General features: G+C 40.5%; 1 protein-coding gene and 1 long non-coding RNA gene across 3 annotated transcripts in view; one reads left to right on the top strand and one right to left on the bottom strand.

The window, feature by feature from the left end:
• Positions 1 to 14,027, bottom strand: part of LOC135293502 (uncharacterized) — a 30,774-nt gene that overhangs the window by 8,291 nt on the left and 8,456 nt on the right. The gene's annotated exons all lie outside the window — the stretch shown is intronic.
• CLDN34 (claudin 34) lies at positions 1,887 to 11,391 on the top strand. Its single transcript, XM_064407740.1, has 3 exons — positions 1,887 to 2,013; positions 8,293 to 8,423; positions 9,777 to 11,391. The coding sequence occupies exon 3, from the start codon at positions 9,835 to 9,837 to the stop codon at positions 10,477 to 10,479; it is 645 nt and encodes a 214-aa protein (XP_064263810.1). The 5' UTR covers positions 1,887 to 2,013; positions 8,293 to 8,423; positions 9,777 to 9,834; the 3' UTR covers positions 10,480 to 11,391.

The raw sequence follows: 14,027 nt of genomic DNA, 5'->3' as shown, positions 1-14,027 counted from the left end.
TCCTTTAAATAAGGTAGTCAGAAACTTAATTAATTTCTATCTGCTTCCTAATATTTTGTCACTCTTACACTAAGAAGGAATATGTTTATAGAACTCATAATCATACACTGAGAAGAAAAAATACTTAATACTGTTATTTGCCTCCTATCTTCTTTCATTCCATTTTGTGTGTATTGTATTTCTCACCAATGTAATGACGCTTATGCTGCTGGTTGCTATCACAGATTGAGAACTGTAGATTTCCAGTTGAATTAAACTTCACTGTAGTGATGGTGGCTGACAAATACATTGACCTCACTATTTTTCAGTACAATTTGATCTCTTAAACATCACAGTGGGTTTGGTTTTGTTGTTGTGTTAGTTTTTGTCAAAAAATTGGTTTTTTGTGACTGAGAAGAAATAGGTCAGATACAGGATTTGGTGAGAATTGTTCTTCTAGGAATAATGTAGGGGATGCCGCTCCTACTGCATGGTGTGCAGCAGCTTCATGTGTAAAATCAGCAATGCTTTTGCCTGCAAATTTTCTCCCTCACAGTTATTAAATGCAAGAAAAGGAATCTACCTGCCAGCTGCCTACTGCCCAAGGATGCTGTCCTTGTGAATCAGCAGCCCTGTCAGGATGTCAGGAGGCCATCCTGGAGTCTGGCAGATGACAGCAGCCCATTGTGGGGTGTGTGTGTGGTTTTGTGTTGGGTTTCTTGTCACACAAGAGCAGAGCCTGAGCAGCTGAGTTTGCCTGTGCACCCAACCAACCCCATCCAGCTGTGAGCCACCAGAGAGGAGATCCCAGGCTGCAGGAGAGGACAAGACTCTGTTGTCATGGCCAGCACAAGACCTGCACAAAGAACCAGTGAACTGGCATCAGCTGGAAAATACATCAGGAGAGGATTAAAGGTGATGCAGGAAACAGGAGGGTATGAATTAATGATATTTTTCAGCCTTCTTTAGTGAGGGCAATGACCAGCCTTTGTGCATGTTACAATGAGAAGAATTTTTCAATGAGGAGAATTTTTCAGTGGGGCCTCCCCATTTCAGGGTATTTCTATGAAATAAACTTACTTGTCTTTTGAGACCAAGCTTTGAAATGTCACAGAATCACAGAATATTCTGAGTTAGAAGGGACCCACAAGGATCATCAAGTCCAACTCTTGAGGGAATGGCCCATACAGAGATTGAGCACACAATGTTGGTGTTGTTAGCACTGTTCTGTAACCAGCTGAGCAGTGCCTCATTTGGAATTTATCAGGGTTTAGAATAGGGTTCAAAGAGAAGAAACCAGAACGGAGTTAAGAACATTCTTCCAATTTGTAAGAGCTGTTGTTTACATTCATGGGAAAACCATGAAGCAAGGCAAACATAACATAATTTTGGAAAATGTGTGTGGTTTTTTAAGCATCTGAAATAGCAAGCATAGTACTATTTGTACTAAAGTGTGGGTGCTGCCAACCAGAGTCCATCAAGACAGCAGTTCAGCTTGAATTTGCTCCTTAGAAAAACTCCTCTTTCTTCCCTATATTTCTTCCCACTGCAGAGCTGCACAGATTTAAGTTGCATAAATACAGGAAGAAAAATTTAAAAGAGAAAGGATTATGAAATCACTTTGTTCTCTTTCAGATGAGAATTCTGTGTCTTTCAGGCTGCCAGACTGGGGCATCATGGTGGTCTCAAGCTGAAAAATCATAAAATCAAAAAGGTAGATGTTCAGAAAGGGTATCTTACAGAAAACTGTCATTTCCATGGGAGTTATCTATAATGTTTGGGAAGTGTTTTAAAACAATTAGAATAAATGGCTAATGGCAAAGCTTTCATATTTTTATAATATGTTAATGATTAACTGACTTCCTACATCTTTGTTGACTTAGTGGGAGAGTGACAAGGAACTGTGAGGTACCTATTTGGTAGCATAACAAGTTGGACAATTCACATGGGCATTTTTTTCCACCTCCCTTTTGAAACTTTCCTCATCCAGCTGACACTGCTTCAAAGCCTTAGGCAACTCTCAGACTCAGAGAAGTAAGTCCCCCTTTTTTAAAAATATTACTTATTTTATGAAATGCTGATAGAGAACAGATGGGGAGAGATTTAAGTATTCATTTGTTTTCTATAAAGAATGCTTTCCCAACTGGGAATTGAAGAATTAAGTTTTCAAGTATTAAATCATAGAGATATTGATAAGAAGAGACCTTTATAATTACTGTACTGTTGGGTTTTTTTTAAAATTCCCTTTCTGCTGCAAGACTTACATTAAACAAAAAGATTTGGTTAGTAAACCATGTCCAGTATACCCCAATAAAGCTGCATCTAGGCTATAATACTTTTCAAAAGCAGGATTTGAATGTTAATTTAGAAATGCATGTGATGCCTGGTATATCTAAAGCAAAATATTTGCTTAAAACATGAAATAAGTGGAAATAAGTGGATTTCTGCTTACGTGGGCTGCAAAAAATAATTATATGCTTATTTTTCATAAGAACAGTTTATCATGAACGTTCTCTTTAAGCTGGTTACAAGCTGCAGTAGAATTCCTAGGTTTTTGGCAGGCAACTGGGTTCAGACAGGGAGACTCAGACATCGCTCTACTGTCGGAACATTTTAGTGTATTTTATTTTAGCTGTGCTGTCATTTACTAGGAAGCAAGTACAGTCTCTTATCCTTTTGGAAGGCTCTCCTTGCACCCACTTCCCCCATCTGTGAAGGAAGCCTGGCCAGCAGGTTGCTGTGTGCAGGTTGCTGTGTGCAGGTTGCTGTGTGCAGCTTTTGTGCTCTCCCACTGCCCCTTTAGCAGGTGCTTCCTTATGTGCCCTTGGCTCAGGGAATGCTCCTGCCTCCCGAGCAACTGCCTGTGCAGCACTTCCAGGCTGACATTCAAGTTGCTTCAGGAGTTCTTCATTTCCCCTGCAGCTCCAGGAAGCATTTGTTCCTGTTCTTTTGGCTGGGAGGTGTCTGCTGTTGGGTGACATCTTCCCATGCCCCAAGTGTGTGTTAGTGCCTCATCTTCCCATCGTGTGTGAGTTCTCTGGGACCTGGATGTGCTTGCCTTATTTACACTACTGAACCCTTAGTGCTCTTTTCTCTGTGCCAGACACCCAGAGTAGGCAAGCTTTTGTGCTCCCTCTGCTTTCTGAAGCTTCTTGAAAGGATCCAATCTCAACACAACCAGGTTATCTACCTTAGTTTTTCAAGGGCTGTTATTCCTGGAATGTCTCTAAACTGTTCCACTTTGGCTCTAAATGGAGCTCCCTTCAAGACAGAGGCAAAGCAATCTGTAGCAACGCTGACAACATTGAGTCATCTGGGTCCTGGGTCAGTCCCACTCCCATCTCACTGCCTACCAGCCTGCAATATTTCCTTATAACAAGAGCATAAGATGGGCTCAGATAGAGAAAAGTAAATTAGGGTGTGAGAAAACAGTGAGAATATATAGAATCGGTTTCATTTTGTCCTATTATCAAAGCAAATCAAAACATTTTCCTGAAATAAGCAAAGACTTTTACACAGCTAAGTTTCAATGTATTCTTACTCGATGGAAGAGAAATGAAGATCGCTTTGGTTTGCTGGTTTTGAAACACAGTGAATAAATGGAAGCAGCAGAGTTTATACACTGGACATTGACATTTGGAGGGAGAGGCATGTTAAATCTGGACATTCCCTACAAATCTGGACAACCCTACAATGATTTCTAAGACTCTAGGCCCCATTAATTTGTCTTTTTTAACTGAAAATAACTATGTTAGTGACAGCTAAAATCTAAACATCAGATATCAGAGCTCAAGACTTCATGAGTGTCGGGGAGATGTATTCAAGGAATGGGTCACAAATGCAGCTAATTTTATTTCTAAAAAAATAGGAACAAAAGAACTGCCACAGTGAGTGTTTGAAATGTCTGTAGAGAAGGTAGGAATAGACTGATTTATCAGCCAGTGGTGGCAACTCTTATGGACTGGACCACAGCAAGTAAATGGCCTTAGACAAAGTTGTCCTTCAGCCAGAGCTGTGCTGAAACAGTGATGGCAGAAGGATAAAAAATATTTCTGAAGCTCTCTTCTAGACACATCCAAACTCAAGGATCCTAAGGCTTTAATCAGTCTTTGAATATCATGTCAAGGATCATGCAATTTGTGTAAGACTTTCAAACATTTCTGTGACAAGACCCAGCTCCATCTCACATTTCCCTGCAGTTTCAGTGTCTGAGAGCTTATGTTCCATGTTGATGGAACGTGGATGTGTTGGTGACTGGCCTGTCCAGCTCTGCCTGGTGCCTCAGGTCCCAGAGGGGTAAGAGATACTGCAGAGGGGGTGCTGCTGCTGGGGAATGTATTACCAGCACACACCAACCAAAGGACTTCTCCCAAACAGCAAACTCCCTTCAATGCCTCTGAAAGCTGCAGCCCTCTTGCTCTCAACCCATCATATGGAATGATGAATTTAAAGACAAGTCTTGCAGGTGATTGTGTGGCTGGGGACACTTTCTTATGCCACCCTACAGTCTGGACATCTGTCCCTGGCAGAGGCCTTCATCCCCCCAGGAGGGAGCCTGACACCCAGTAACCTGAAAGGCCCAATTATATTTAAATGCATGAACTAAGAGAGTTTGATAGCTTTTTTCTCTCTTGCATTTACCTGCAGGGCTTTTAAAGTCTCTGTTTCAGGAACTAAAGGCAGGGTGAGTTTTGGAATGAAGATCTGAAACCCAACTAATGCCTATAGACTACTGAATGCAATTAAAACAGCTTTGAAGACAGAGTATTAACTGCAGAAGTAAAAAGCATTTGGTGTAAAAGAGGTTTTTCCACCCTCAGAATCAATATCGTAGCCCCAGACTTTTGTTGCTAACAATTACTGGAAGAAAAAGAATTGTTGACAAAATTACAAGATAACTCAATTTCTGTTTATTCCTGCTGCTGAGAATATCAGGAGGTGGGGTTGTGGCCACAAAGAACTGATCTATTCAATTGCAACGTTTCATTTTAGTCATTTTAAATGCAAGCTTGATGCACAGATGACCCAAACCCCCCCTCTGTGAAACCACTTAGCGTTGTGAGAGCAGCTTGCTTTCAATTTTTTTCTTCTAGAAGCAAGCTTGCAGCTATAGGAAAGTCAACATGGCTGTCAGGCATCCTCTCTGTTTCCTGAAGCTAAGAGTGGGAAACTCATGCCTCATTCTGTCCCTCAAGTCCATGTGCAATGGCACAACATACTTTCCATAAAGAAAAACAGCTACTTACTGTGCAATGCTTAATTTAAGTAAAATCAGAAAAAAGCATCTAAAAGCATCCTTCAAGCTTCTGGTTTTGAATGAATACACTGACATGTTTCATCTTTTACTAGTAACTTCTGTCTTTGTGCAAATTTGCATTGAATGCTAGCAAATTTACATTTAAATGCACACCCCCCTATGAAGACAGGCTGAGAAAGTTGGGGCTGTCCAGCATGGAGAAGAGAAAGTTGTGTGAGGACCTCCCAGCAGCCTCCCAGAATCTGAAGGGGACCCCCAGGAAAGCTGGAGAGGACTCTTCATCAGGAGCTGTGATAGGACAAGGGGGAATGGCTTCCACTGAGAGACAGTAGGCTTATATTAGATATTGGGAATAAATTCTTTGCTGTGAGGGGGGGTGAGGCACTGGAATGGGTTGCCCAGAAAAGCTGCAGACTCCCCAGACCTTGAAGCATTCAGGGCCAGGTTGGACGGAGCTCTGAGCAACCTGGTCTGGTGAGAGGTGCCACTGCCCAGGTCTCTGTTTTTAAGCTACTATTTCTAGACTTTCCAAACACTACCCCAAAAGCTGCTGGGGTGCCTGTTGGATTGAACTGAGTACATTTTAAATGAAAATGTGGATGAAATCATGGGATACTGGAAGATGGTACTGTGGCCACCTCTCAAAACCACTTCTCACTTCTTTCTGTGAAAAGGGTTTTCAGTCATGCTTTTCATCCACTGCCACTGACACCACACAGACCCAGCTTGCTCCTGCTGGCCAGATTGCCTTTGTAGGCTGACTCCATCCCAGGGAGTAGCTGGTCTGCAAGGCTGGAATGCTGAAATCTGCAGCTCTGAGTGAGCTCCTGAACCAAGGAGCACATGCCAGTGACACCACCTAATTACTCAGGAGATCTCCTGTAGCTGACTGAATATGAGTTCATTTGCCTTAGGACATTTCCTCTAGTGACTGCGTTACATCACTGTATTATTCAGACCATACAGGTAACCTTACTACACTAATTAAACTAATTCAAAATATTTATGTAATTACTAAAGCATGAAACTGGCCAGTGCTGTCTGTGTTAGCACAGCCTGCTATATGATCTGAGCTTTGAACTGTATTTTATCCAATATAGCTCAAACATGCAGGGACTGAGCTTTCCCATTTTTCTTCCAGAAGGTTGAAAAGGGCATTTGCACAGGGACCAGAAGTTTTAATTTAATTTAAAAAATTAAAATTTTGGGGTTTTTTGGTTTGTTGGTTTTTTTGTTTGGGTTTGTTGGGCTTTTTTCCTGTGGATGACAAGTTGGTGACAGATCAAATTCTTCCTTTCCAAAAGGGATGCCTCTGTTGAAATCCACAGGAATGGCACTGCTGGTATTTGAGCCAAGTTCAGCACCTGCATCTCCCACCTACTGTGGATAGAGACTTGTGCAGGGTCAGCCCCAAGGTCCTGCTGAGGGAAAAGCTGACAAAGCCCTGACCCAGGCGCTGCTGTAAACCCCGGCCTGCTGTGACCTTCCTTCCTTCCTTCCTTCCTTCCCTCCCTCCCTCCTTTCTTCCCTCTTGAGGCCTCACAGCAAGGCAGTCGCCTTGGCTGAAATCCTGGAGGACGACGCCCTCTGCAGCTCGCTCCCTGTTTTATTTGGCATCTGCAAGAGAAATGTCTTGTTTGGTTTGTTATGGGGTTGGTTTTTTTGGTTTATTTTTCTTTGTTTGTTTGTTTTAAATACTTGCCACTGTAGTTCTGAAAAATCAATGTATCTTTCTAGATTTGGGAGAAGAGGAGTTTCCCTGATCCTCTTTGCCCAAAGGCTTCCTTTAAAATCAATGCTTCTGGCAAGTGATAGATGCCTGTTTCTTTTCATTAGGTCAGCAAAACTTGTAGTGTGCTTATTAATATTCATAGTAACAGAGACTGGAATCGGGAACTAGAACTTTTTAAAAAAATTTTTACATGTTTTCTTATGTCTATAAAAATCCTGTAACTATTTTACCTTGATATTTTGTTCCTTATTTTCCTGCTGCATCTCCGTACCAGGAGGTCACTAAGTATAGACTTCGGTTTGATTTTCCAAAATAAAAAAGTATGAGAACTGTAATTTAATTTCATCATGGATTTTAAAAGTACGTCTTTTGAACCTTGTTTTTGCTCTAAGTCAGTGATACCAGCCTAGATCAAATATGCTCCAGTGGGCAGGGTGTGGAGAAATGAGCCAAAATGAATCATTTCCTACATAAGCAATTTTTTGTGTGTGTCTAGACACCTGATAACTCATCTAAAGCCCATCTTTGTTAGCTGGTTATTCTCCAGCATTCTCAGAACTTTTGTATAAGCCTTAAAATCTCATCCTGTGTGTTTGCTTGTTTCATGCTTTTTTTTGAGAATCATAAAGGGAAAAAGATCTTTCCCCAATATTTAATTTTATAATTAAAATGGGCACGATTCTAAGTATCTCATCACATGCAGGTTTGATAGTGGGCTCGGAATCACATTTGTTCTTATTTAGATCTGTGAGCAGACAGTTGGGTACATTCAATCAATGAAGTTGTATCAGATAATGTAGTCTGGAAAGATGTTGGTGATAAGGATGCACCTGCTGACACATCTTTTATGACCTTGACAGCAGCAAGTTGTTTAAATGAATGTTTATGATGTGCACGAGAAGTGTTACAGACATATGGGCTCTACAAAAATGGTATCTTCACGTGGTTCAGGCCTGGCTTCTCTGTGCTCCACTGATTCCAAGAGAAAGGGAATGGAGTCAGCACAGGACTCCTCTGCTCTCCCTCTTTCCTGTCCAGCACCTTCCCAGCACAGGACAGGAACAGAAATGATGCTGTTTTGAGGAATTGGGACAGGAAGAGGGACTACTGTGCTCCATGCCTGGTTACACAGTTACTTAGAAAGGGAGGGTTATGATCACTTTGTAAATAATGCAGCAAAATAAACATAATGCAGAAAGTGTTTATAAATTGGTTTTAGTTTAAGTAGATAAACATACGAGAGACTCTTCTGGAGAAGAATTTTCTCCATGCTGGAGAAGATTAAATGTACACTTGCAATAATGGAGTTTGATATATCCCACAGGAAATCTACTGGAGATACATAGATGAACTGGAAGGCCAATATGATAAAATTGCAGATGTTGCTGTGCTTGTCTGGCATCAAAAATCACTCTGTCCCATCCTCTCATGGCTGGCATCACCTTCAGGACTGAAGTAAGTATGTAGTGGGCACTGGTATGAGAAGAGGGACACTGTCTGCTTAAGGCCATATTGCTATGAATATATTTCTTTTTCAAGATTTCCACAGGTGGATTTTTGCAACTAGATTGTATTGCCAACTAAATCCCTTTACCTACCTTAAGATCAATAAATAGAAAAATTGTTGCTTTAGTCTTTATGTTTAATATTTAGTACAAAAAATATGGTGGCAGACATATCTTATTAGAGTCAACTTGGTACAGTATTTCTCCAGTCCTGAATTAAATGGGATCAGTAGAAAAAGCATTTTAGAAAACTTATGAAATATACAGATCCCTAGAACCTTTCAGATTTACATAAATTTGAGGCCACGTCTTCACTGATCACAGATCATTCCTATAGGTATTCAAAAAATGGTACAAAAGACATGGGAAATTAAGTGTTGATTTGTTTATATTTTTCTCTTTTTTTAATTTTCTTTTTTCTTTATAAAATAAAACCCTAATTTGCATTCAGAATGTACAGTCAGCAAACAAATCTTAAATCTAAATTACTAAAATATTTTCCAGCACAGTTTTAGGAGTATTCAAACTGGGGAAATTGGGCAATTTATAAACAAGTGGGATTTGCAAAGGTAAAGCACCGAAAAAACATGGGTAAAGTTTGAGGGTGGGAAAGCAATGACAGTATAGCCAGGTTCCAGCCCCCACAGAGTGTTACATTTCTGATTAATTCAAATTTTTCTGCTAATGCATTCATGGCTAATTAATCTGAAAATGGTCAGAGTTCAGTGGTTGTTGTCAGATTTTGTGGTGTGGATTTTCTGTCTGACACTGGTCCCAGCAGCTCTCAGTAAAGACAGCACAAAAGCTGAAGTCTGTACAGATTGACCTCCAGCATCAAAGCCCAGCTGCTGGGAGAAAGGAGCACAGATTCTGCTTTGTAGGATCTCTTGCAACAGTCGGGAACCTGAGGATTTTCTCAGATTTTGTTCCTGCTAGCCAGTAACTCCAGGGCTCCTGATTATATGTAATGTGTTAAAGGATATTTGAACATAATTATTAACAAAGAAGACAATAACTTGGAAAAACCCATCAATTTTCCTTTTGTGAATGTAAAAAGGAGATCTTTAGGGGAGCTAATCAGGCTAATCAGGCCTCTTTCTCCTCTGTGTGACACTATGACATAAACAGAATTAAAACCTGCATATTACTTGTCCATGGATATTAAATTTCAATAGTTCATGGAAGTTGGGGAAAGATGACTGCCATCTTCCCTCTACATATGCATTCTCTTTTTCACTGACAGGTTCACCTGCTCACCCAACTAATAATTGCCTTTGTCATTTTATTTTTTGTTTCTTTGCAGTGCCTCTCTCTCTTTGCATGGCAACTGTGTGTGTGACAGAGCAGGAAAGCGCCAAAGGATGAACTCCCTGGTCAGCACCTCACACCTCCAGCTTGCTGCCTTTGCTCTGGGCACCATAGGCTGGATCCTGTGCACTGTTTCTATGGGAATTGTGGAATGGAGAGTGTGGCATGTGGACAACACCTCTGTCATCTCCTCTGGCATTGCCTGGGTGGGGATTTGGAAAGTCTGCTTCATCAGTTACCTTTACGTCTCACCTGGCTACAGAGAACAGTTTTGCCATAAATTCAGTGGCTATGACTCCTTCATCCCCCATGAAATTTATGCTGCTCAGGGTCTCCTGCTGATCGCCATGTTCATGGGCTTGCTGGGACTGGCTGCTACAATATTTGCTCTGAGAAATGTGTACATGGGAGTCACTCACAAAACTCTCATTGCCCCATTCTTCCTGCTGGGTGGCTTCTTCTACATATTTGCTGGTCTGTGTGTCCTGATTCCTGTGAGCTGGAATTTCTATTCTGTAACTCACAACCAGAGCATAGCTTTTCCTCCTTCTTACTACATGCCCTCCAGTCCAGCAGCGCAGGAAGCTGGCGCTGCCATTCCTGTTGGGATTGTGGCTGTCATCCTCCTGATGCTAAGTGGGATATTTTCTCTCTCATACAGATTTCCCATGACTGCAAACACTATCATGAAATCCTGACAGGACAAATCTCCCCATGCTATTTCAGAACAAGAGCATAGTTAAGAGATAAGGACAGTAGCATGAGTGGCTGTAAAGTTAAGGAACTGCAGAATTTAATTTTATTTTATAGTAGCCATGCTATTTTATTATATTAACCAGTTGAGTCACCATCTTAGTATTTACCCATTAGCAGAGGTTTGTCTTTAAGATAACTGCTGTTGAGCAGCAAATGTGATTAAATTTTGCCAGTTGTCTTCTTTTGTATATACAAACATTATTGATTGTGTGTGTAAAATGTTTACCATGCTCAAAGAGCTGACTTTGAATGAACTGTCCTGTAAGAAAAATGTGAAGTAATATGTATTAAATGTGAATTTCTTTCCTTGTCAGTACTAAGCTCTTTTGTTTTTTATTTAGTTATATCTGTAGCAAAGTATGTTTCGTGACAAGTGAAGACTTTTAAAACCAATAATATGATTGTCATCATGGTTGTGTCAAATGACTCTTCCCTGAATTGTCTTATAAATGTCTTGCCAGTTTCTCCTCTTCCTCTAGGGCACATAAAGAGCCATTCCTTTATTGCTTCTGTTTTTCTTTCAAGCTATTTGCATTTTATGTTGCAACATGTTTGCCTGTGGGGAAGGTGTGCTCTTTAGTTCCTAACTGAGGCAGAGCCAAAAAGTCTGCAAGTGTTTGCTTCTTCATCTGACACATCACTGAATCCAAATGTATTGCAAAAGACGGAAATAACTTGTACAAGTTATTACAGAACTAATGTCAAAATCAGTGCTCTCAGTAACCAGGAGTCCTCAGTGCAACTTTCAGGGTATGATTCATCTGATGCAGAAATTTATATCTAAACCGGTCACTTCAGGTTCTGTTTATAATCAATGTAGAGACAAAGACTGCCTTTTTCCAAGATGCCTAAAATGGCTGGGAGAAAAACCTTTTTCTCTTAACCCACTGTAATGGCCATAGGAACCACAGCTGCTAACTGTGGCACATACCACCAAACTTCACCTAAAGAAAAAAAAAAAAAAGATAAATGTCCCAAATACTGCAATAAGGTTAATTAAAAAAAAAAAAGTTTAGCAATTGAGAGGAATGAACCAACAATGTTGACAGATGATCTCTTGAAAGAGGTCCTCAAGATGTTGTTACATTTTTAAAGAAATGCTACAGAAATCTAAGTAATTTAGTTTGACTCTTTTAATTGTCCTCCTTTTTTAAAATACGCATTCATAGAAAGAAGGAAATATTTTTTTTTTTAATCTAATGGTTTTTGGACATTGAAAGACAAGGCAAAATGCCAACAAACCAGGACATCTTGCTGGTGCCTGTTACTAGCCCAGCTTGTTCTAGCAGTCCCATTTTTCCTACACATCTTCCCCTGGGCTTGACTTTGCAGTATTGTCTGACAATATAGAAACTCCACAGCACCTTCATGTCCTCTCCAGTCACTTTTGAAACAGCACTTTATCTCATAATTGGTAATTTTTTCATTGATGCAAGAATCTTATCTTTTGACTCTTTATGATGGTGTAAAGCACTTTCAAGTGGTGTTTCAATGAAGGCGGTTTAATAGCTTGTTTCTTATATATTGTTTCCTGTTTGGTTTCTAAAGTACATTCTTTACAATGTTGGTAGGTTTCAGTAGTACTGTCATCTCTTCCCTCAAGGCCTACAATAATATTAGATTATATCATATTATAGTTGTAAGGGGAAAAAAAAAGAGATCTATCCATGTCTTTATGCCACTAGTAAACTTATTGCAGTAGTAAACTACCAATATTCCCTGGCAAGAAATTACAACTTTAGGAGAAAATACTGATTCTTCAATCCTTTTTGAGTTAATGTATGCACAGAAATGTCAGCAACCCCAACTGCATTTGTTAATTATATTCACTAAATCATTGGGTTCATTTGGCTAAAGAAAAAGGAAGAAACATCATCAGGGACATGCCAAGTTTCTGTGTTGCTGCCACTGCTGTTTCCACTGGGAATTATATTCATCTGTACCAATGCATGGCTATTAAACATTGATTGTGTGTCAAACATGACTAGATGGTGATCAAACTCCTCAGCTAAACACTGGAATAGATTACCTAAGGAGATGTATGGATTCTAAAATAAAGTTTTGTCAAAAAAAATAAGGCAAATAGTGCCAGGAAGACTGTAGGTACAAGTGAGCCCACAAAGGACAGAGGGCTTATCTAGATGGAATTCTTGGCATCCTTTCCCAGTCTCTCAATAGTCACATGATCCAGATGCTATGTGATATATGGTAAAATACAATCCATGTTCAAATACTAGTCTATATTAAAAATCTGAGTCTGAAGACAAGATAGGAAAAAAATCTTACAGAATCATGGAATGATCTAGGTTGGACAAGACCTCTGAGATAATCGAGTCCAACCTTTGGTCATCACTTTGTCAGCCAGATCATGGCACTGAGTGCTATGTCCAGCTGCTCCCTGAACACCTCTAAGGATGATGACTCCACCATCTCCCTGAGCAGCCCATTCCGATGCCTGACAACCCTTTCAGTGAATAATTTCCTCCTGATGACCAGCCTGAACCTCCCCTGGCACAGCTTGAGGCTGTTTCCTCTTGTCCTGCTGGTTGCAGAAGAGACTGACCCACCTGGCTACACTATCTTTTAAGAGAGTCATAGAGAGTGATCAGGTCACCCATGAGCCTCATTTCTCTAGGCTAATCATAGCTCACAACAAAGGACAGGCAAAGCTTCCATTGATTTCAATGCATTGATCCTGTCTGACCTTGATCCACCAGGGCAGTGTGATTCATTAAAATTTAGTGAATGTTTGCATTCATTGCAGTTTCGATACTGGAGGAAAGTAGAGCCCCTGTGCTTTTCCTTCACCAGCAAGGTGGCATAGTTTCTTTGTGTATATTTACGTGACACATTTGTTTTAGATTTGAGAAGCTAAGTTATCTTTCAGTAGGTCTGTTTGTTACCATGCCAGTTGTGCTTATATAGGTACTTCTAGAGGTTGTCTGTAAAATCAGGCAGCTGAAATGGTTTTGGTTTAAAACTCAAATATGCAAAATTATTTTGGAAGGATATTTTTAACCTAGACTGCTTTAGACCTCAATAGCCTGACCCCACACTCATTGGTAGCAGCACAGTTGAGGACAGGCAGGAAGCTGTAATGTAGCAGGAGCGAGTGGCCAGGGTTGTGAGGTAGGGAGATAAGGGACAAAAACCTCCTAAGCAAATTTCACCACAGAATAGATCATATCATGAAGCTCTGTCTCCAGCTTCAGTGCAAACTGGGACCTGCTCCCTCCCCAGTGACAGCACTGCTCGCCTTGTGGGCTCCACCCTGTCTAGGAATGTCTCCACACTGGCCTCAGTCTACACATAAACCAGTCTCACTTTATTTTTCTGAGTTTACAATAAACAAGTACCTTGTGATTCACTCACATGTCTGAATTCACTGCTGGGGGAAGAACCTGAATACCAAGACCCCCTTTTGGTTTTGCTGGGTGATAATGATGAGGCCCCCATCTTTGACCTCCATAACACACTCCTTGGAATTAAT

The sequence above is a fragment of the Passer domesticus genome, chromosome 2 (assembly GCF_036417665.1).
Source record: "Passer domesticus isolate bPasDom1 chromosome 2, bPasDom1.hap1, whole genome shotgun sequence".
Classification (NCBI taxonomy): Eukaryota; Metazoa; Chordata; class Aves; order Passeriformes; family Passeridae; genus Passer; species Passer domesticus.
The sequence above is the reverse complement of the archived record's forward strand: the minus strand, read 5'-3'. Positions and strand labels throughout refer to the sequence as shown.

Bases quoted from the DNA above. Each gene is read 5' to 3' on its own strand.
- CLDN34 (XM_064407740.1), top strand. From the start codon at position 9,835: ATGAACTCCCTGGTCAGCACCTCACACCTCCAGCTTGCTGCCTTTGCT.